At 36.8% G+C, this 21,696-nt stretch overlaps 1 protein-coding gene across 3 annotated transcripts in view; it reads left to right on the top strand.

Annotated features, from left to right (window-relative positions):
* ARSK (arylsulfatase family member K) overlaps positions 1–11,196 on the top strand; it is a 48,956-nt gene extending 37,760 nt beyond the window's left edge. For 2 of the 3 annotated variants that reach the window (XM_017674068.3, XM_017674069.3), the window contains 3 exons: positions 828–1,052; positions 9,435–9,659; positions 10,552–11,195. In XM_017674068.3, coding sequence (XP_017529557.1) covers positions 828–1,052; positions 9,435–9,659; positions 10,552–10,841 — 740 coding nt within the window. In that variant the 3' untranslated portion in view covers positions 10,842–11,195. Of the gene's footprint in view, positions 1–827; positions 1,053–9,434; positions 9,660–10,551 lie in introns of all 3 variants that reach the window. The other variant, XM_073233785.1, reaches the window with a different exon arrangement.
* The last annotated feature ends 10,500 nt before the right edge of the window (positions 11,197–21,696 follow it).

Here is a 21,696-nt window from a genome sequence, read left to right as displayed (position 1 = left end):
GTTGAAAGATCCTGATGCTCTGAACTCTGTAAATAACTGTAGAGCAGTTGGTCTCAGTTCTCACTGCACCTCTGAATCGCCTGTGGGTTGGCTGGTTGGTTTCAGTAATGCAGACCCTGTCGGCCAGATTCAGGGACTGCCAAAGCAGGGCTGACCCTTCTCTGGACCTAGCCTCAGGATGACTCTCTTATTTACAGTAAGGAGGAAGTTTCAGGACACTTAGAGACAGGAGTGGACAGAGGAATTTTACTGTCTGGTTATTCCTTATCCAAGAATATGCTAAATCACATTCATATCCTGTCTGTACTGCCTCTAGATCTTCAAAGCTGGGATTTCCATAATCCTCAGCCAACCTCATGAGCGTCATCTGATGACTGGCTGCTTAGAAGAAAAGGTAGCCAGGAGGAGGGGTTCTGACCCCTCACATCCCCTGCTGTTGGGCAGAAATTGTGGGTTGGTGATAGAAGTCCTTTCATCATCTGAGACATCAACAGTGCTGACATCCCGACTTGCCTTTCTCTTTTCATTTGAGTCACTATGCGGAAAATCTTTTTTCTCTGTTCCCTGATAGAAACATAAAAAGCAAGCCAGCATGATCTCTAAATAAAGAAACTTATCCTACATATATTTTCTCCTTCCTCCCTCTAGTCTGTCAACTGAGGACCAGGCACATGAAACTTGGCAAAGCTTGCTTAAGAACAGTAAACAACATTCAGATATTAAGAGCCTTGACAAACTCTCACAGGGTACAGTTTTTATAAACTTACTGGGACAGAATAAAACAACAACTAAAAGCTAATTAAGATTTATCCTGATTTATGTTGTAGGTGAAATTATTTTGGCTCTTCACCAGTTAGATATTCTTCAGAAAACTGTTGTCATATACACCTCAGACCACGGGGAGCTGGCCATGGAACATCGTCAGTTTTATAAAATGAGTATGTACGAAGCTAGTTCCCATGTTCCACTCTTGATAATGGGACCAGGAATTAAGGCTAACCTACAAGTATCAACTTTGGTTTCTCTTGTGGATATTTACCCTACTATGCTTGGTAAGTAATGTAATTTTGTACATATTTATTTGTAACAATACTGGAGAATGAATAAGCAAAGCAGTCAGAGGCCCTGCTGCCATTTTTTATGACCTGGAGCAACTCATGTAACTGTGAGTCAAATCTGTATCTGAAAAATATTCCTCAGGTTCCTTTGTCCTTCACTTAACTACGTTTTTCCTTCAAAAGATGCATAATCAGGATATGACTATAAAGTAAGCCACATAAGATATTCAGGATCAGAACTTTATATATATGACTCCTGTATCATTTGGTTCTCTACCACCACCGCCCTAAAATGTAATCATTTCCTTTCTGGATTATTCCATCCACTTTGAAACAACTAATTTTGTACAGTGTTAGAAAAGTCCCCTAATCTGACAGTATGAACATATATATTTCTCTTCAGAATATTTAGATTGTTCTGTACTATTTGCTTTATGTGCTTCTTCAGGTCTATGACCATAACCTTAGGTCTAGAACAGCAACATTTGGAAGGGTAGTAAGCAGTTTTGTTAAAGGTACTAGAATAATACCATCAGAGGAAATTATATAGAACAACTGTCAGTTTCTAATTTAGCAGAGCACTTTTAATTCCATAACATTTAAATACTGTAATACTTCTAAGGCTCCATCAGTTGCAAAAAATACCATCAATTTGTAAACAGATTTTGGTGAAAGAAAAAGATAACAGTACAAGATATATATGTTTAATATGTACATACGAATATGTGAAAAAAATCTGAAAATCAAAGAAATAAAGTTCTTTTTATCTCCTTCCTCTTGCTACAATGTCTTTCCCTTTATTTAACTAAAGACTATTTCAGTGTCTTACATTTATTTAAAGTTAATTTGTATCAGTGCCCTTTCCTTTTCTTTCATTTCACATCACTTACATATTTGAACACACTTTGCTATTCTTTTGCCTGATGGGTATTTTTAATCTCTTCAGTTTTTTAGTCATCATTTGCTGGTTCCCATCTATTCCAAACCAATTATCACACTTAGCTATATCTCTGCCACTTTCTGGTTCCATCAATTTCCAGGCAATCCCTATTCCTCATTTTCATTTTTATAAAAAATATATGGACAATATGCATATTTTTAAGTGTCCCTCTTATGATCATCTTTATAGCCTTATGAATATATGCTCCTTTATGGTAGAATTTCTTTACATTTTTCTCCCCTAGTTTCTCCTCATACACAACTCCCCACCCCATTTCTAAGTTTGCTTAGCTTTTTAGCCTTTTCTGTTTCCTTGGGGTACAGTGACCAGAACTGCAGAAGATTGTGAAAGGTTGAGATAATTCTTTCTAGGCTTTCCTCAGTATATTTCGTAGTGAGATTTGGTGTTTTGGCATATTTGACCCCAGCGGCTAAATTGTCCATTATCTGTGGGGAGCTGTCTGCAGTGAGTCCCAATCTTCTTGTCATTCTATCACTGTTTATGTTAGTTGATGAATATGCATTGTTTAAGTCATTTTTCTTTAACCATTGTTTTATATTTGTCTACAATGCAAATTTTCTACTTGATACACCATCATCATTACTTGACAAAAGTCAAAAGTCATCTGCAAACTGGAGTATTTCATAAAGTCTTTATCTAAGAGTTTATAAGAAAATACCAAATAAAGTTGATCAGAATGAGAGGATTTATTTATTCACGTGGAAAGACACCTGCCTATCTGCACCTAGTTTATATTACTTGACATTAAGCATTTCTTCAGCCAAGACAAAGCATTCCCTGAAACTCCTCTGCATTCCTCCCTACTCTTCTGTAAATAATGTAGGTTCTCTGCGATTGTCTAAGTTTTTTTCTGCAATTTGTCCATTATTTAACTTTCTAAAACTCATAGTTCTACATAGATTTTCATTTATTTTTTCTTTCACTGATTCTTAAAAATAGACTCCTTCTGAGTCACATTTCCCTGCAGAGTATATTTTATTAACAGCATTTAGATCATGTATTGATGAGATCTACCCAACTAGAGTCAAGGCAGTAAAGGCAAAAAGCAGTGTCTTTCCATTTCTAAACTAACATCTTTAAGGCATATTAACATCTTTAAGGCATAGCACGGTTTATAATGTATTTCATAATGAATGTTTTCATTACTAAGAGGGAAAAGTTACTTTTCTATGATTGTGGGTTGAGACTGGAGGAGAATATCTGTGCTTGGGTCTTTAGATAAAACACAAAACATCCTATTAACCAGATGTTAACCAGAGAAAAGGTAGGAAGAAAAGGAAGCAGTGGGGTGCAAAGACTTATGTTGTATCCAGGAAACAACATTGCAACATTATTTATCTAAAATTAACCTTTTTAACAATGATAAAGGGTTAATATAGTTCTCACAAATCTGTAAGACAGAGAGAAATATCCTATTAACGAACTGAAAGATAAAACAAGCAATTCACAACAGAAGATACAAAATGGCGGGGGTACAGCTCAGGGGTAGAGCATTTGACTGCAAAATGGCCAAGATATTTTTAAAGGTTCCAACCCAGTAGTCAGAAAAATATTAAAACAAGAAGGTAACATTGTTCTTTCAGTTACAGAGTTTGAAAAGATTAAAAAGAATTAGAAAACCTTATATTGGAAATAGGCCTTCTCATATAGGGAGTACACACTGGCACAGATTTTCTGGAGGCAAAGGTGGCATTATGTTCCAAATTACTTAAAAATGTACATCCCTTTGACCTAGAAATTCTAATTTCAGAAAGTTTATAATGTATTTCATAATGAATGTTTTCATTACTAAGAGGGAAAAGTTACTTTTCTATGATTGTGGGTTGAGACTGGAGGAGAATATCTGTGCTTGGGTCTTTAGATAAAACACAAAACATCCTATTAACCAGATGTTAACCAGAGAAAAGGTAGGAAGAAAAGGAAGCAGTGGGGTGCAAAGACTTATGTTGTACCCAGGAAACAACACTGCAACATTATTTATCTAAAATTAACCTTTTTAACAAATGATAAAGGGTTAATATAGTTCTCACAAATCTGTAAGACAGAGAGAAATATCCTATTTCTCTTTGTATATAGATATATACAAAGATTTTTATCCATGGATATTAATATTATTATATTAAAGAACTAGAAATAGTATTAATGTCTACTAATGTATTAGGTAGAATATGTCAATTTATTTTAAAGGTGACAGGATATGTGAAAATGGCCCCCATGTATTGAAAAGAAAATGTAGGCTTTAAAAGTGTATAAACAGATTTTGTTTTGGTTTGGATTTGTTAATTGATAAAGGGTGCCCATCTAATTTATTATCCAAATCAGCACATTTTTTTAGATTAACAGGGTGCTATTAACAATTACAACAGGATTAACAGGAATAAACTTACCAGGCCAGCAAGGCAAAGATAACTCTGATGGTCTGTGTTTAATCCGATGTTCAGTTCAACATTTTAAAATGAAATTTCTCAGTGCTAGAACAGTTTAAAGCTACCTTAGCAGTGATTGATTCTAAAATTAGACCTGTGGGATAGTATGTTATATTTCACTTCTGCTTAGTAAACATAAACAGATTTTGATAAAGTATCTACAAAGGACTTCTTTTGTGATTCTGGTAACAATTAGGAGCTTAAAATAGATATAAAACATAATCTATTCTTAGAAACATAAAGGTCCTTTATTAGCTTAGCCATAACTGTATTATTTTTTATGAACACACTTGACACACAAAATATAGGGGATTACTCAGCCATAAAAAAATATAAAATCTTGCTATTTGCAACAACGTGGATAGACCTAGAAAGTATTATGCAAAGTGAAATAAGCCAGGCAGAGAAAAACAAATACCATATGATTTCACTTATATGTGGAATCTAAAAAACAAAAGAAACAAATAAACAAAACAGAGAGAGACTCATAGACACAGAGAACAGACTGCTAGTTGCCATAGGGGAGAGGGGTGGGGAATAGGGGAAAAAATTAGTGAGAATGCTTGATATCTTTATCTGGGTAATTGTTACATGAGTGTGTGCACACGTCAAAAGGCATCAACCTGTACACTAAGATCTGTGCGTTTTATTGGATGACCTTTAAAATCTTTAAAAAGTTTTTAAAAAAATGAATAGAAGTGGAGATCCAAAGAATAGACTTCTTTTCTAATAAATATGAGTGAAAGCATTAAAAAAAAGATCAGGATAAAATTTTTCAGATCAGAGTTTCAAGCAAGACCTCCCCTTTCCCTTCCATTCTGTGGAGCTTAGGAATATCACATAAAAGATGTTGTTTGAAAAAAACCTTAAACAGAATGTGTTAATAAACCTAAATGAGCATAAAGAGTCTGTTGAACTTTATAAATTTCAAATTGTTTTTTTTTAATTTAAATTTGTTAGTTTACAAACTAGATTTACAAATATTTTTTACAGGAGTCTTAAAAGAGTGCATTTCCTATAAAATTATATTTTTATGATAAAGTAGGAAGAATATTCTTAGTCTATTTGTCATTGTAGGTCCTTTAGAGTATACTATCACCTTACCATTTTCTAATACTGGCAGAAAAATGCCATTTTTATGAATAGGAATTCTTTATACTATTAAAGTTGATATCATTACTTCAGAGATTATTCTTTAAAAATAAATCCCCCAAATATTTTCTTCTCTAATAATCTAGTATCAGCATGCTTTATTTAGTTCAGTTAGAAATAAAGGTAGTTTTGTTCTAAAATTAAAATTATTTTGATTTTATCTTTTAAACTTATTTTCATGTGAATATTTTTCTTTTAATAGTTGGTCATTTTTGTAAAACACCTGCCTTCCTCTCACATAAAGGATAAATCCAGATTTTTTTGAATTGTGAAAAATGTAATTATATAAAAATGCAGCTGTGTTTAAGAGAATGCTAAATTGCTAGTGATTTAAATTGCAAAACCCTCCTTATTACAGGTCTTAGCAGAGGGTTGGGAGAGACATTCTACATAGCCAATTTGATTTTTATTGGCTGAAAAATAGTGCAAAGTTGAATAACTACAGTAAAGCAATATTTGTGTTGTAGTACTGAAGAGTCCAGACATCCTGGAGTCAGACTGCCAAAGTTCAAGTCCCTTGTTCAGTATTTGCCAACTATATGGCATTGGGCAAGTTATTTAACATCTCTGGTTTTCAATTTTCTTATCAATAAAATGGAAATGGTACTGGCTATTCCATAGCTTAGAACAATGACTGAACGTGGTCAACAAGTAAGTGTTAGATATTATTATTAATATTTTCTATTCTTCTTAGGTATTCCCTAAAAAATGTACATAGTTTGCATCATTGCCATCCCAGTCCAATTCTTATGTACTCGTATGGTCAGAAAGAAATATGATCTTGTATCTCTTGAGGAGGCCATCACTTATATCCAGTTCTGCATTTTTACCCATTTGTTTATTGTTCTAAGTTTAAGGTACTTTATTAAGAATTATTTAATGAAGTTACTTCTAATCTTTGCTTATACTACCAAGAAAGATGAAACTTCCTTAAAATGGAATTGAAATGACATATATGCCTGAAGAAAAAAAGTATGAAAAGTGGTTTTAAACAAACATCAAAGAGCTTTTTGAAAAGCAGTTTAAGGTAAAGTGCTTTTAAGAAAACCACTGGCAAATATGTGAGAAATGAACAACCCATTTCCTGAAGCGCAGAAAAGTTAATAAATATTGAAGTATTTATTAAATACTACATGAAAGAAGAGAGGGGATGCAAACTCAACAGTCCAAGCAGCTTTATTGCTGAACCTGAGAGGGCCCCCTCTGTCCTGGCCAGCAGAACAAAGGAAAAAGAGGGTCTCTAACAGGTCAAGAGGCTTTTTATGGCCAGGGCTTTGGCAGGCTCTTTGAGGGGAGGGATCAGGGGAAAAACTGGGCTTGTGGCTTGCTGACGTATCCTCTGGAGGATGCTTGTAGCCTAAGTAAGAAGAAACCTAGGTCTCTCTAAGATGGTGGGTGGACTTATTCAAAGGGCCGTATTCAGGTCCGGATTCTATCACTAGGGATATCTGACGTGTTTTGTTCTTCAGCATCAGCTTACAATTTACTGATAATACACTGGAGATAAGTCACCATTATCTCATCCCTGAACTCCCTGCAGTAGCTTCCAACACCTACCTTCTGCCCAAACCCACTTTTAGCCAATTAACCATGCAGTAATTAGCATCAGGCTATGTCATGCTCTTGCTCAAAATCCTCTACTGGTTTCCCATTTCACTTAAAGTAAAACCCAAAATCTCTAATTGGACCTGGGAGTCCAATATGATCTCCTCCCTCTACAACTCATCTTACACAATTTACCCCTGACTTACCCTGCCCCAGCCATACAGAACTCCTTGGTGTTTGGGGAATGAACCAAGCAGGCTCCTGCCTCAGGGTCTCTACATTTGCTCTTCCCTGGGGGAATGCCCTTACCCCGCCACCCCCAGCTATCTATAAGACTCCTCTAGCCCTTCCTCGGGTCTCTATTTAAATGTTGCCACACTGGAGAGGCCTTCCCTGACCACACTGCATGAAGCAGCACATTGTGCTCTATCTCCCTGTCCTGTTTATTTTTCTTCATTGCACTTACCACTACCTGACTTATTTCTCCGTCTCCTCACATTAGGGCATAAGCTCTAAAACAGCCTATCTGCTTTGTCCACTGCTGTTTCCCTACACCTGAAACTGCACCTAGTTTGTTGAATAAATTTTAAAAATTGATACTTAAATAGACTTTTATCCCAGTTTACTGCTGACTTACATAAACACAGGAGAATCATGTACATTTTCTTAAGTCTTCCAAGCTTCTTTAGGGAAGTTAGGCTAAGAATAGATCTGAAATAAGGTATTTCAAAGTATTAAAGTTTATTAAAATGCCAAACACAGGAACTTCCCAGTCATGGTATATGCCAGCTGGTCTCTGCTTCCCAACCATCTTCAAAGTCCCCTTCCCTCCCTTCCTGTTCCTCGCTGGCGATGCCACCTGGTGGCTGACATGCAGACCAGCGTGACCCAGCCTGTGCCCCGCTCCCTTTTGGCCTCCCAGTAGGCCTGGCCAGCCTGCTGTCCTGTAGCTCAGTCACATCTGCCGTCCCCTTCCCCTCACGCAGCACATCCTCTTTAACGTCTTTGCTGCTCCTCCTTTTGTTTTTAACCAGTTACCTCTGACATAGTTCTCTCTTTCCTTCATTCTTTCTTCGTTCTTTTGTTCTTTCATTTGGTCATTCATTCTTTCTCAAAAACATCCCTGATTGTCATTGGTTGGCAGGAGATTATTACTTGCAATTATTACTTCCCTTTCCATGGAAGTGGAAGACACATCTTTAAAAATTAAGTGTAGATGTTTAATTAAATGTAAAATAAGTATCTCTAGGAAATTTACAGAGGTCTTTGTCTACTTTCCCATTCTCCCTTAATTAACCTGTTTTTCCTCAAATACAGTCAAATTAATTTTCCTGTTCAATTTTGTTTAATTTCTAGCACTGCAGATATATTACTTTCTGTTTTTCATTGGGAATACTTAATTATACCTAGAAACACAGAACACTGAAACCAGAAAAGGGATGGAGAGGCAACTGCAGAGTCATTTGGAACCACCCTAAGTACCCAGTCATGTTTAATGGTAATTTTTTTACAGGAAAAGGATAGTTTGAGTCTCAAATACCTTAAAAAAATATTTTTTAATATACAACCTCTTTTTAAGTTAGACATTTCTCATGTTACTGTTTTATATGTCTATGTTTGATAAATAAAAAGTAAATTATTTTATTCCTAAATCATAATGAAGGACTTCCCAACATATATTCTGCATAATACTAGTCCCTTAAGATGCTGCCTAGGGGTTAAGAAAAATGTTCTATCATCAAATAATGTTGGGACACACTGCATACTATATACCACCTTGAAAGTATGTGATACACATCAACAATAAATTTATATCAACAATAAATTAACTGATTTTATTTTAATCATTGTTTGCAAACACATATGACTACTAAAGCCCTTTCTTGTATTGGTCTTTTTAATATCCCATGGAACAAATATGAGAAACAACTCTGATTAATCATTCAGAAATAAAGGACTAATGACATTAACTAATATTTGTTGAGGTTTTCCTATGTGTCAGGCACTGATCTCAGAATTTTACATAAGTTATCATATTTAAACCTAAAATAAACCTATGCCATATGGGTAATATTATAATTCCCCTTTTACAGATGATGAAATTGAGGTTCCAAATGGTTAATAACATGCTCAAGGTCACATGGCTAGTAAAGAAAGCATTTGGATCTAGACTGTATTAACAAAATCCATATATAGTCTCTAATCTCTGTGATCTATAATGATGTCATTTGTGAATGTTCAACTAATGAAAGGATGAGTCATTAAAAATACTGTGTTATATTTGTTATATAGATATTGCTGGAATTCCTCTGCTTCAGAACCTGAGTGGATACTCTTTGTTACCATTATCATCAGAAACATTTAAGAATGAACATAAATGCAAAACCTCACGTCCACCCTGGATTCTGAGTGAATTCCATGGATGCAATGTAAATGCTTCCTCCTACATGCTTCGAACTAACCAGTGGAAGTATATAGCCTACTCTGATGGTGCTTCAGTAATGCCGCAGCTCTTTGGTAAATTTGTTGATATATTTGTTAAGTGTAGTATTATTATTATATGTAGTGAGCTGACCCAGATCATCTTGCTCAAGAGATGATCCAGTAATCATCATGAAATAAATAAGTATCTGCTGCTTAGCATGCTGGGACAGCCTATAAAAGATTGCCCGTGTGAAGAGCAGCTTATTTGCAAATCAGCATCTGAATTCCAGAGTAAATTGCCATACGATCATTGATTTGCTGTTTTTCCAATTAAATTGGCCTCCCAGGTATATACTCTGTCTTCCTACATCATAGATAAAAAGGGTGTTTATAATACTGAAATATTCGTCATTATTTTCTTTATGGCAGTGATTTAAAGTTTTTATTTCCATAGCTATTTGCTGAAATGGACAGTACTGATGAATCTAACTCAAAAATCCAAGCACACAATGCTCATATATATAGAAAACTAGGAGTGAGTGAAGTTTCAAGAACATGAATTGGGTATATAAATAACTCTTACAGCTGGAAAGTTTCGGGCTATTGAAATGGGCTAATGTAAGCATTACTCTTTTTTTCTCTGCATGTCAAAGTAAACAGGGTATCAGAAACAGGAAGAATTAGGGCTAAGCCAGCTTACTAGTGATAAGAGTGACTGTTTCTGCCATCTAAGAATGGATAAGAAAAGAATTGGAACAGCAGTATGATGCTAAGAAGGAAGATAATTAGATATGCATTTTACAGGGGTATTTGACTTTTAGTATATTATTTTACCATTTATGCTGTCCTTCATCTTACTATACTAAGAGGAACTGAAAATAGAAATAAATTCTAATACATTATCTGTCACAGAGTAATGACATTCTAAAATATGTTTTCACAGCAGGTAACTATTTTAACAGGTATTTAATTTTTTTTCTTTCAGATCTGTCCTCAGATCCAGATGAACTAACAAATGTTGCTGCAGAATTTCCAGAAATAACTTATTCTTTGGATCAGAAGCTTCGTACCATCATAAATTACCCTCAAGTTTCTGCTTCTGTCCACCAATACAATAAAGAGCAGTTTATCAAGTGGAAACAAAGTGTAGGGCAAAACTATTCCAGCATGATAGCAAACCTCAGGTGGCATCAGGACTGGCTGAGAGAACCAAGGAAATATGAAAAGGCAATTGATCAGTGGCTTCAAAACCACATTAACCCAAATAAATTTTGAATGATAATAAAAAAGTAATATTCTAGAGCTATACAGAAATATGTTGAAAGATCATAATTGTTAGTTTTAAATGTTAGTTTTAATAATTACTGATTTTTAGTTACTTTTAAAGGATGTAGTCTATTTTAAAATAGAATACTATAGTCATAATATTATATAGTTTCAAAAATGATTACTATCAAGACTCATTCTTACCAACTTCTAATGGTTTAATGGGAGTATTAAAAGGAAGCAAATAGTATAATATACAGTTAGGTTCCTGTGAATAATATGGACTGTAGACTATTTTTAACAATTGAATATTACTTATAAACCATAAAATAATTACTTTGACTATTTGATGGTGTCTGATGACTTATTTGTATCTGGTGGCACATAGACCATTTGGATGTATTTGATGGGAGTATTTGGAGTATTTGATGAGACATAAGACCCTGGATATGGCTGACTTTAATACTGTTTTTTAAAAATAGGTAACGTATGCATAAGGTACAAACCTTGAAAGGTACAAAAGATTTAACAGTGAGCATGAAGTATCCTTTCCTAGTCCCCCAGCCACCCAGGACCCCTCCCTGGAAGCAACTACTATAACTGTAACCACCTTTCTACCTATCCTTTTAGAAACAGGCCCTACATCTGCAAAGTCTATTATTATTTTTACCCTTGACACAAATGGTAGCATACTCTACAAAATGTTCGGTATCTTGCTCTTTTTTTTTTTCTACTTAGCAGTAGACACCTAGAAGTGAAATTGCTGGAGTAACAAGACAATATCTAGCAAAGTTACACCGGATACTAGGAAGTTGCCCTTAAAGAAGTCATACCAATTTAAACTCTCACCCTCAAGGCATGCCCTCACATTCTTTGCCAACCTAATTGAAAATATATTATTTTTGTTTTTATTTTTCTTATTATGAGTAAGGTTGATCACATTGTCATCTATTTCTATTCCTGTTGTCTCTTATTCCTCTATCTCCCCTTCCTCCTAACCTACTAGGATGAAAACAGGGCTTTTTGCTTTTTTTATTTCCTTAAGTATCTCAAGGGCCTGACACATAGTAGAAGCTTAATAATACTTGAGTTAATTTGCTGGGAATTAGAGTTTTTCAAATGACACACTGGCTTAGAAAACCAACATAATATGCCATGACGGGGTGAAAGGGCAGAGTCTTTTCAGTACAGCAGAGCCTCCTGGAAATGGTAAATTCTAACAAAGCCTGTATGAGAGAGTTGACAAAGGGACTCTACTCTCTTTGTTTAGACTTTTTTTAATGGAAAAGGCCAAATCCTAAATATTTTAAGCTTTGTCAGCCATATGGTCTCTTTCACAACTACTCAATTCTGTCACAGTAGCATGAAAGCAGCAACAAATAATATATAAACAAATGAGCATGGCTGTGTTCCAACAAAATTTGTTTACAAACACAGCATTTGACCTGTGGGCCACAGTTTGCTAACTACAAGTCTACAACGGTTCACAACTTTGCTGCAAACAGAATCATCTGAACATGTTTAAAAATTATGTATGCCTGGCTCCTACCTCCAAAAATTGGTGTTTTTAAAAGCTCATGATTCTAATGTGCAGCCAAATTTGAGAACCATGGGTCTGGAACCTTGTCACAGGTATAGCTCGTTTTATTGTACTTTGCTTTATTTACAGATGCTGCATTTTTTACAAATTGAAGGTTTTAGTAACTCTGTGTTGATTGACCAAGTCTATCAGTGCCATTTTGCCAAAAGCATATACTCACTTCATGTCTCTGCATCACATTTTGGTGATTCTCACAATATTTCATTCTCTTACTACTATTTTATTTGTTATGGTGGTGTGTGATCACTTTTCTATCATACTTCCTTGTAATTGTTTTGGGCACCACAAACCACAACCATTTAAGAAGGTAAACTTAATAAATGACACAACACCATGGAAATTAAGCCAATTAATAATCTTTCAATGAGTGTTGAAGTAAAAGGAAGAATTGCACATCTCCCACTTTAAGTCAAAAGCTAGAACTGATTAAGTTTGGTGAGGAGGGCATGTCAAAAATCAAGAGAGGCCTAAAGCCACGCCTCTTGATCCAGTTAGGCAAGTTGTGAATGCAAAGGAAAAGTTCTTAAAGGAAATGAAAAGGGCTGCTCCAGTGAACACCTTTTTGCTGATATAAAGAATGTTTTAGTGGTCTGGGTAAAAGATCAAACCAGCCACATCGCCTTAAACCAAAGCCTAATATAGAACAAGGCCCTCTCTTCAATTCCATGAAGGCTGAGTGAGGTGAGGAAGCTGCAGAAGAAAAGTTGGAAGCTAGTAAGGGTGGTTTTTATGAGGTTAAAGGAAAGAAGCCATCTCCATAACATAGAAGTGTCATGTGAAGCAGCAAGTGATGATGTAGAAGCTCAGCAAGTTATCTAGAAGATCTTGCTAAGATTAATAGAGCTGGCTACACCAAACAACAGATTTGCAATATAGAAGAAAGGGCTCTCTATAGGAAGAAGATGCCATCTGGACTTTCTAGAGAGAAGTCAATTCCTGACTTCAACACTTCAAAGAATAGGCCGACTCTCTTGTTAGGGGCTAAAGCAGCTGGTGATTTTAAGTTGAAGCCAATGCTCATTGACCATTCTGGAAATCCTAGGGCCCCTAAGAGATATCCTAAATGTACTCTACCTGTGCTCTATAAATAGAACAACAAAGCCTATATGACAACACATCTCTTTACAAGATTTACTGAATCATTTAAGCCCATTGTTGAAAACCTACTGCTCAGAAACAAATATTCCTTTCAAAATACTACTTGCTCATAGACAATGCACATGGTCACCTAACAGCTCTGATGGAGATGGACAAGATGAATGTTGTTTTCATGCCTGCTAACACAATATCCATTCTGCAACCCACAGATCAAGGAGTAATTTCAACTTTACAGTCTTATTATTTAAGAAATACATTTCATAAGGCTATAATCATCATAGACAGTGATTCCTCTGATGGGTCTGGGAAAGTAAATTGAAAATGCTCTAGAAAGGATTCACCATTCTAGATGCCATTAAGAACATTAGTGATTCATAGGAAAAGGTCAAAATATCAACATGAACAGGAGTTTGGAAGATGATTCCAACTTCATGGATGACTGAGGGGTTCAAGACTTCAGTGGAGGAAGTCACTGCAGATGTGGTGGAAACAGCAAGAGGACTAGAATTACAAGGGGAGCCTGAAGATGGGACTGAATTGCTGCAATCTGATGATAAAAATGTAATGGATGAGGAGCTGTTTCTTATGAATGAATAAGAATATTCCATAAACTTAGTTGATAAAGGAGTGGCAGGGTTTGACTCCAAATATGAAAGGACTTCGGTGAGGAAAATGCTACCAAACTGTATCACATGCGACAGAGAAATGGTTCATGAAAGGAAGAGTCCCTTGACGCAGCAAACATCATTGCTGTCTTAGCTGAAGAAACGGCACAGCCACCCCAATCTTCAGCAACCACCACCCTAATGAGTCAGCAAATCAAATACCAAGGCAAGACCCTCCACCAGCAAAGAGATTACAACTCACTGAAAGCTGAGATGATGGTGAGCATTTCCTAGCAATAAAGTAGTATCTTTTAATTAAGGTATGCCTATTGTTTTTTTAGACACAATACTATTGCACATCTAATAGACTACAGTGTATTATAGTGTAAACATAACTTTTATATGCACTGCAAAACCAAAAAATTCATTTGACTTGCTTTTTTGCGGTGGCCTGGAGCTGAACCTGCAATAACTCCCCAGTATCTCTAAGGTGTGCTTGTATTCAAATTATGGTCCTTGGACCAGAAGCATTCACATCAGCTGGGAGCCTTATACGTTTTTATTTGTCTTTTTTTTTTAAGTTTGTTTTGTATTTATTCTTTCTAGAATTTTTGGTTTTCCATTTCATTAAACCCAGGGGATCCTAGTAAAAATCATTAGAGTTAGTAAAATTTGTTAAATGACTGCATATACAAAAATCAATATATATTTGTAAGAATAATCACTAGAAAATTAGGATAAGATTCCACTCACATTATGGCATTCTATAAAATAAATTTTAACAAGAGGCACAAACCTAGATGAAAAAAAATTAGAGTTCTACTCAAGTGTACAAACAAGGTAAGAACATAGAATGACAGCACATTCTTGGATAGGAGGACCTAACATTAAAATGCCACCTCTCCAGAATTAATGTATAAATTTCATGCAATCCTGATTTTAATGCTAACAGTGTGTTTTTTTTAACTGGACTAAATGATTTGAACATTTTCATGGAAAAGGGATGTCTAAATTAGCTAATAAAATTATGGAAAGAGAATACTAAGGTGGGACTATTCTTACTGATTCTTAAAGCATATTGTAAATGTCTTGCCAATGGGTTTCAGCCCCAGGCAAGTTCACTATGGATTCAGTGTGATTAAAGAAATGGCAGTAGAATGTTCTTGGGGTGAAAGGGTTATGCCCAACTTTATTCCCATGGTGGCACGTAAATCACTAAAATCCCATCCACTCAGAGTGAGTCTGCATGCAGCAAGCCGCTCTCTCTCTCTCTCTGTGGGCCTCTGGACCTGCACAGCCATCCTCTGGGCCTCTGTCCTTGGTGCTGCCACCACTCCAGCCTCTGCTCTGCTCTCCTGCAGCCTTGTAACTATGCCACTGTGTTACCCTGACAACTGAGCAGAGCTGTTTATATAGAGTCAATAGCAATGTATTGCCCACATGTGTGCAGTGAGCCAGCCAACCAGGGCCAGGTGAGAATCCTGGCCACAGGAACTGTCATTTTATCCACAGTAAACCACTAAATCAAACTATGAACTTAGTGAGAGGAGCCATGAGCAAGAAAGAGAAGTCTCAACACAAACTAGGTGGAGGATCAAGGAAAAGCAGAAAAGATCTAGACCTATGCTACAACTATTCCCTTCTACATTCATCATATATTCTGTGCATGTGTCTGTGTTGTTTACAATTATGTATATTAATTTCTCAAATAAGATTTTTAAACCCTCCCTTTTAAAATTCTGAAGCAACAAAGCAGATTAAGTAATTCTTTGATCAAAAAATTACACTACAGACTATTTTTAAAATAACAAAAAAGAGAAAACTCAGAACATAGGACACAACTAAAACTGTACTCAGAAGAATATTCTTAGCCTTAAACTTTCTATTATTAAGAGGAAATAAAAATGAACTGTTCAATTCAAGAAGTTTAAGTGCAAAATAAGGATACATTTTATGATATTCATGGTAAAGGATTGGTATCCTTGTAGGGAGAATGGAAGTTCCTGTGGCCAGGATCCTCACCTGACCCCAATCTACTTGATGATGTAATTGGCCTACTGCTAGGCTAATGTTTACACACCCCTTGGCACTGAGCCATTGTTGTTGGTGTTACTATACAAAGAGCTCCACCCAGTGCTCTGCTCTGAGTCAGAGGGAGAGGGGTTGTGAACTTGCCAGGGCAGATGTGATCCTAGCACTTGACCACTGTGAGAATACAGCTTGGTATAAACCCTTTTACCCACAATGTTCTGTTGTTGTTGTTAGTCGGTCTCACCGAATCCAGAGTGAACTTGCCCAGCTGAAACCCTCCGCAAGATAATCCTTAAACAATGTTTTAAGAGTTCTGTTTCCTCACAGGATAAGGAAAGCTGCAAGGGAAGAATGCTCCCAAGGTAACACAAACCAAAAGGAAAAAAAAAAAAAAAGATAATCTGCAAAATCAAAACTTTTCTGAGCCCATCAGAGGCCTGACATTGCAAGACAACAGGTGAACTGAATTCAAATAGAGGCAAGCCCCTCTGAGGGGACATGAGACATTCAAACTGTTTTCACCTTTGGCAGAACACAGGAGGAAAAACTAGCTACCAAAAGAGTAGGTAAGTAAACAACTGATATTTTGACAAATTCTTAAAAGCCAAATGTGGGTGCAAATAGGAGAAACACTGGGTGCCCTCCACACAAGGGAGCCCACCCCAGTAATGACCTCTTTTTCATGGACCTCAACCAGCACTCATGAGAAGGACTGGGAGCAGAGACCCAGTGGTGCCCCTTCCGTGGGACAGAGGTAAAGATGACTGTCTCTGAGGACAAGCATAAATCCAGAACCTTTTCTCATACAAAGCAAACTCATCTGCCTCTTAAGCAAGAAGGAAACCTTCTCACCCACAGTTCTCAGCAAAAGGTCAGCTGTCACTGGGAAGGGGCAGATTATAGCAGAGGCTAATCACTGCTGGGGAGAGGAAGAAACACAGGCACTCAGGATTCTGCACTGATAGACAGCAAAGATCTCTTGCAGCAGGGATAGGAACAGGACATTTGCATGCAGAGTTCAACTGCCACAGGGGGAAGGGACAGGAATGTGGAGACAGTCCCACGCTTGGGGCTCAGGCCCCCAAGACCTGCATCAGACAAGCTAGAATATGAAAGCCGAGAAAACCAGCCTTCATCCACCATAAGCAACAGCAAGCTATTTCTGGGAGACACACAAAAGCATGAGAGAGAACCCCCCCACCCTGACCTGTGGCCAGGTGTGCTGAACCGTTGGGGATGGAAAGGAACACTAAGGAAATCCGTCTAGCATTCCAGGCCTCACATTAATGTGAGAGATCAGCAGTGTAGAGGAACCTGAAGTCTGAAGGATAATAATGCTAACAACAGCAACCACAAAACCCAAACCTCACTCAAATACTGACCAGATTTAGTCAGCCCCCAACCCTACTGACCTAACAGATAAAGAGGCCTGCCCGTGTACAAAAGTAACCACTGTTTACATCTGTCAAGCTTACTCCTGACATATAATGCTTGCCATTCATTCAAACTTACAAGGCAGAAATGACCCATTGTCAAGAACTAAAGCAGTAAATGGAACCAGACTGTGAGATGGCCCACAGGTTGAAACTGTCAGAAACTGACTTGAAAATACTGTGATTAATCTGTGGAAAGATCTAGGGGAAATATGAACATGAATGAGCACATAGGGAATTTCAGCAGAGAGATTGAAACTATAAAAAAAGAATAAAAGTGACTCACTAGAAATGAAAAACATGTTCTGAAGGATAATGAATTCCTTCAAATGCCTTACCACAGACTAGACACAGAATTAGTGAACTTGATAGTGAACCTTTGTCCAAAAATAGGGGGTTATTTAAATAATTATAATCCATTCATGTTAAACAGATAATTATATCATTTTTGTACTGACTGACAAATATAATCTTAACTGGAAAAAAAGCAGAATGTAAAACACTATATATAGTATGTATTTTTATAAACATATAGATCTGGTCATTTGAAGGATATATAAGTAATAACAGTGGTTATGTGATTTTCGTTGTTAATCTGTATTGTTTATTTTTTCTGCAATTAATATGTATTGTTTATATAATAAAAATATATATGTCAAGCTGAACATCACCAATATTGAGACAGTCAAGCATTGTGTACCCCTGAAATGATGCACTGTTACCTATGTAGTATTTTGGCCCAAAATTCTAATCCAAATTTAATTAGAGGAAACAAATACAACTTTAGACACATTCTTCAGAACATGTGTTACAGACCCTTCAGATCTGTCAGTGTCATGGAAGGAAAAAGAAAGGCTGGGAAACTGTTCTAAATTAAAGGCCACTAGAGAAATATTGCAATTAAATACAACTCAGGATCCTTGATTTTGCCCAACACAATGGATGAAAATCAACTTTGGCAAAACATTTTTGTGAAATTTGTCAGAAACAAAGAAAAAAATCAATAAATTTCTAGAACAGAAAAAACAATGATTATATCCAAACAAATCAGGAATCCAAATGGCATTAGGCTTCTCAACACAAATACTTAGAAACCAGAAAGCAACTGAGCAATGCCATCAAAATTCAGAAGGAAAATATTTCCAATACAGAATTGTAAATCCAGTTAAATCATCAGTTAAGCATGAGGGGGAAAACAAATAAATGTTCAGACATGCAAGGTTCAAAAAATTACCCTTTCTTAAGAAGCCACTAATGGATGCTTTCTTCCCAAGCAATGAAATAAGCCAAGAAAGAAAAAAAAAAAAACACTGAAATTAGAAAGAAGGAGAACCAGCTGAGATAAGTGAAAAGAATCTCTTGAAGATGGTAAAGGGAGGTGTCCAGGTGACAGGTGACATAGAGGGCGACATGTCCAGATTCAATCTAAGTGACTCAAGTAGAGCAGTAGGCACAATGACGGTTCTCACTGCTATGCCCTCGGCCTCCGTACGATCTTTTTAATCTTATGTCATATTGGATGATGTGTTCTGCCAAAAGGGAAGAAATCAAGAAAAAAAGACCAGAGATCCAAGAAGCAGGGACTCCCACACAAAATAAAGGCAGAGCATTTCAATGGTGACAACAAATGGACACGGCAGGATAATACTTATGCAGCAGGCCTACGGAGAAGCCAGCCCACACAGGAGGGAAATGAAGGTCTCTGGTAGGAAGGTTTCCAAGAAAAAACAACTGGAATTGCTTTATAATGTTACAAAACTGACCTTGTAGAAATTGTACTGGGGGACTATGACTATTTAAAGGTATAGGAAGAATTAGCTAGGGTAACGATGAAAATTAAGAAAAGGCCATTATTAACTGCAACAAAAAAGAATATAATAATATTCACAACATACTACAGCATTCAACTGAGAATATTTTATTCCATGATACTGTAAACACTGGATATAGCTCTAACCCAAAATTATTATATTACTGTATTAATAGTAAATGGGAAAGGAGAAACAGGACAGATGTGTGAGAGCTAATACTTCAATTTTATCTAATAAAGTGACTAGATAATATCTAAAGTAATTGAATCAATAAATAGCATTATACACTTAACATTTAGAATTGTGGAATTAAATAAATGCTAGAAGAAACAGCAAATAGAATCTAAGTCGGTTTTCTCTAGAAGAGGGGAAGGAGGAGTGGATATGTGTGCACAGGGAACTCTATCTTATTACCAGCCCCCTAGTTCTATCTAAGTTTTCAAACTGTGTTTATATATTAGTTTGAGAAGAATTATTTTTTAAAATCATTGTTTTATCAGGGCAAGTTGAGCTCTGTGAAGTATACTTTCACTGGTGGAGTTTTGTTTTCCTATATGAGAGCATTTCAACAAATTTGAGCCAAATTATAGAACTATCTTGAGAAATATTAAACTGATATTGGCCCAGGGAATCATTGCATTATGGGTATTGTTCAAAGAGAGCTCCCTGAAATAAGTGGATCATAAGCTGCAGTGATGTATGTTACAAAAAGAAAAAAAAAGGCCACTGGCCAAACCCTCTGAGGAGAGAATGTGAAAATTAAACCAGGAGTTTGATTTCCCAAAGCTATCACTTTACCTCTTTCTAAGTGTTTTACCAAGAATGGCTATTCCTTCATCTCCCTAGAGCTTCCCTGGGCTCTTCTGGATGACACACACATAGGTATGAAAGGCATTTTTTTCTTAGCCTGATGGATTTAGTCAAGGCAGAAATATTTGCTCAGCTATCTGAAATGCATCACACATCCATTATTTCATCAACTCAAAACATTCTCACTGATATCTACCATGTGTCAGGTCCAGTGCTAAGCCCTGGGAATATGATGATGAAAATGACAAAGGTCCTTGGCCGAAGGACAAGAGCTCAGGAAATGAGATTCCCACAGCAACTGGCAGGACTGTCATCTGCACCCACCAAACCCTCTTATCCCTTGCGTCTTAGTGTCAAATGTTTTCTCAGCCTGGAAACGTGGACCCCAGCAGACATCCAGGGCAGGAAGCACAGGAAGTCATCTTTCACCAATACTAATGTGGAGGGTGCATAAAAGACAAACTGATGCTTCCAACAAAATTAAAGTTTGTTTGTGAGGAGTTAGGGCTAAATTAAAAAAGGCATTTAATCTAAACCATTTCCTGTGACTTGGATTTCTTTTTTAAAAATTGGCCGCCTTATCATTTTCTTAGTCACCTTTCCTCTAGGCTTATTGGAGGCGTAGTCCCTCCTAGCAACCTCCCATCTGCTGGAAAGCAGAATCAAGGGACTGAGGAACCAGGATGACACAGCCATCACTGGATGAAAAGACGAGAAGGAAAGCAATAAATGTACTACTATTTGCATAAAACCTATTAATGGCCTCTTCAGAATAATGAAACGAATTTTACATGGAGAGCAGCTGGGATCCACTGCTTCTAGTAATGAGTACTTGAAACATCTCCAAACCACTGCTCCCCAATTGCCAAGCAATATCAGTGACTTCAGTTCTTTCCAAGTATAATACTCTCAACTGTTGGCAGAGGAAGACATCTCTTTATCAAAGATTCATCTGCTGGGCTCCTCTTTGCTCAAAACGCTGTTAGGTTTCTGGTGTTCCCGTTTTTCTCATGCTACTGCAGATCCATGGCATTTCAATCTTCTTTTTTTTTTAAACAAACACTGGAGTGTCTATTTTAATAAACACTTGTCTATTTTTTTCCTACTGGCAATCTGAAACCATTTTGAGTGGTACAATCTCCTTCAGGACCTTCCTCTCTGGTGTGTTGGTCCCGAGTTAACATGAGCCTTTACAATAAGCAGGAAAAGCGACCTTCTGCCGTCTGTGCTCTACAGGTAAACAGCGACCGACAGAGGTTCCCAGAACCCAGCGGTGCACAGCGTGCGGGCCGCGGCAGAGACTGGAAGGGGATTCACCAGAATGGGGAGGGGAGACGCGGAGAAGGTGGAGAATAGGAATCATGTGTGTTCCTCGAGTGTACAACCCACATTTGAGTGACAAATGACGAGGACAACCTATAAAAACAACTAAGCGCAAATCCACCCTCATCCATCTCCCTCCAGGTGCGTGTGCGT

Source organism: Manis javanica, chromosome 1 (genome assembly GCF_040802235.1).
Source record: "Manis javanica isolate MJ-LG chromosome 1, MJ_LKY, whole genome shotgun sequence".
Classification (NCBI taxonomy): domain Eukaryota; kingdom Metazoa; phylum Chordata; class Mammalia; order Pholidota; family Manidae; genus Manis; species Manis javanica.
The sequence above is the reverse complement of the archived record's forward strand: the minus strand, read 5'-3'. Positions and strand labels throughout refer to the sequence as shown.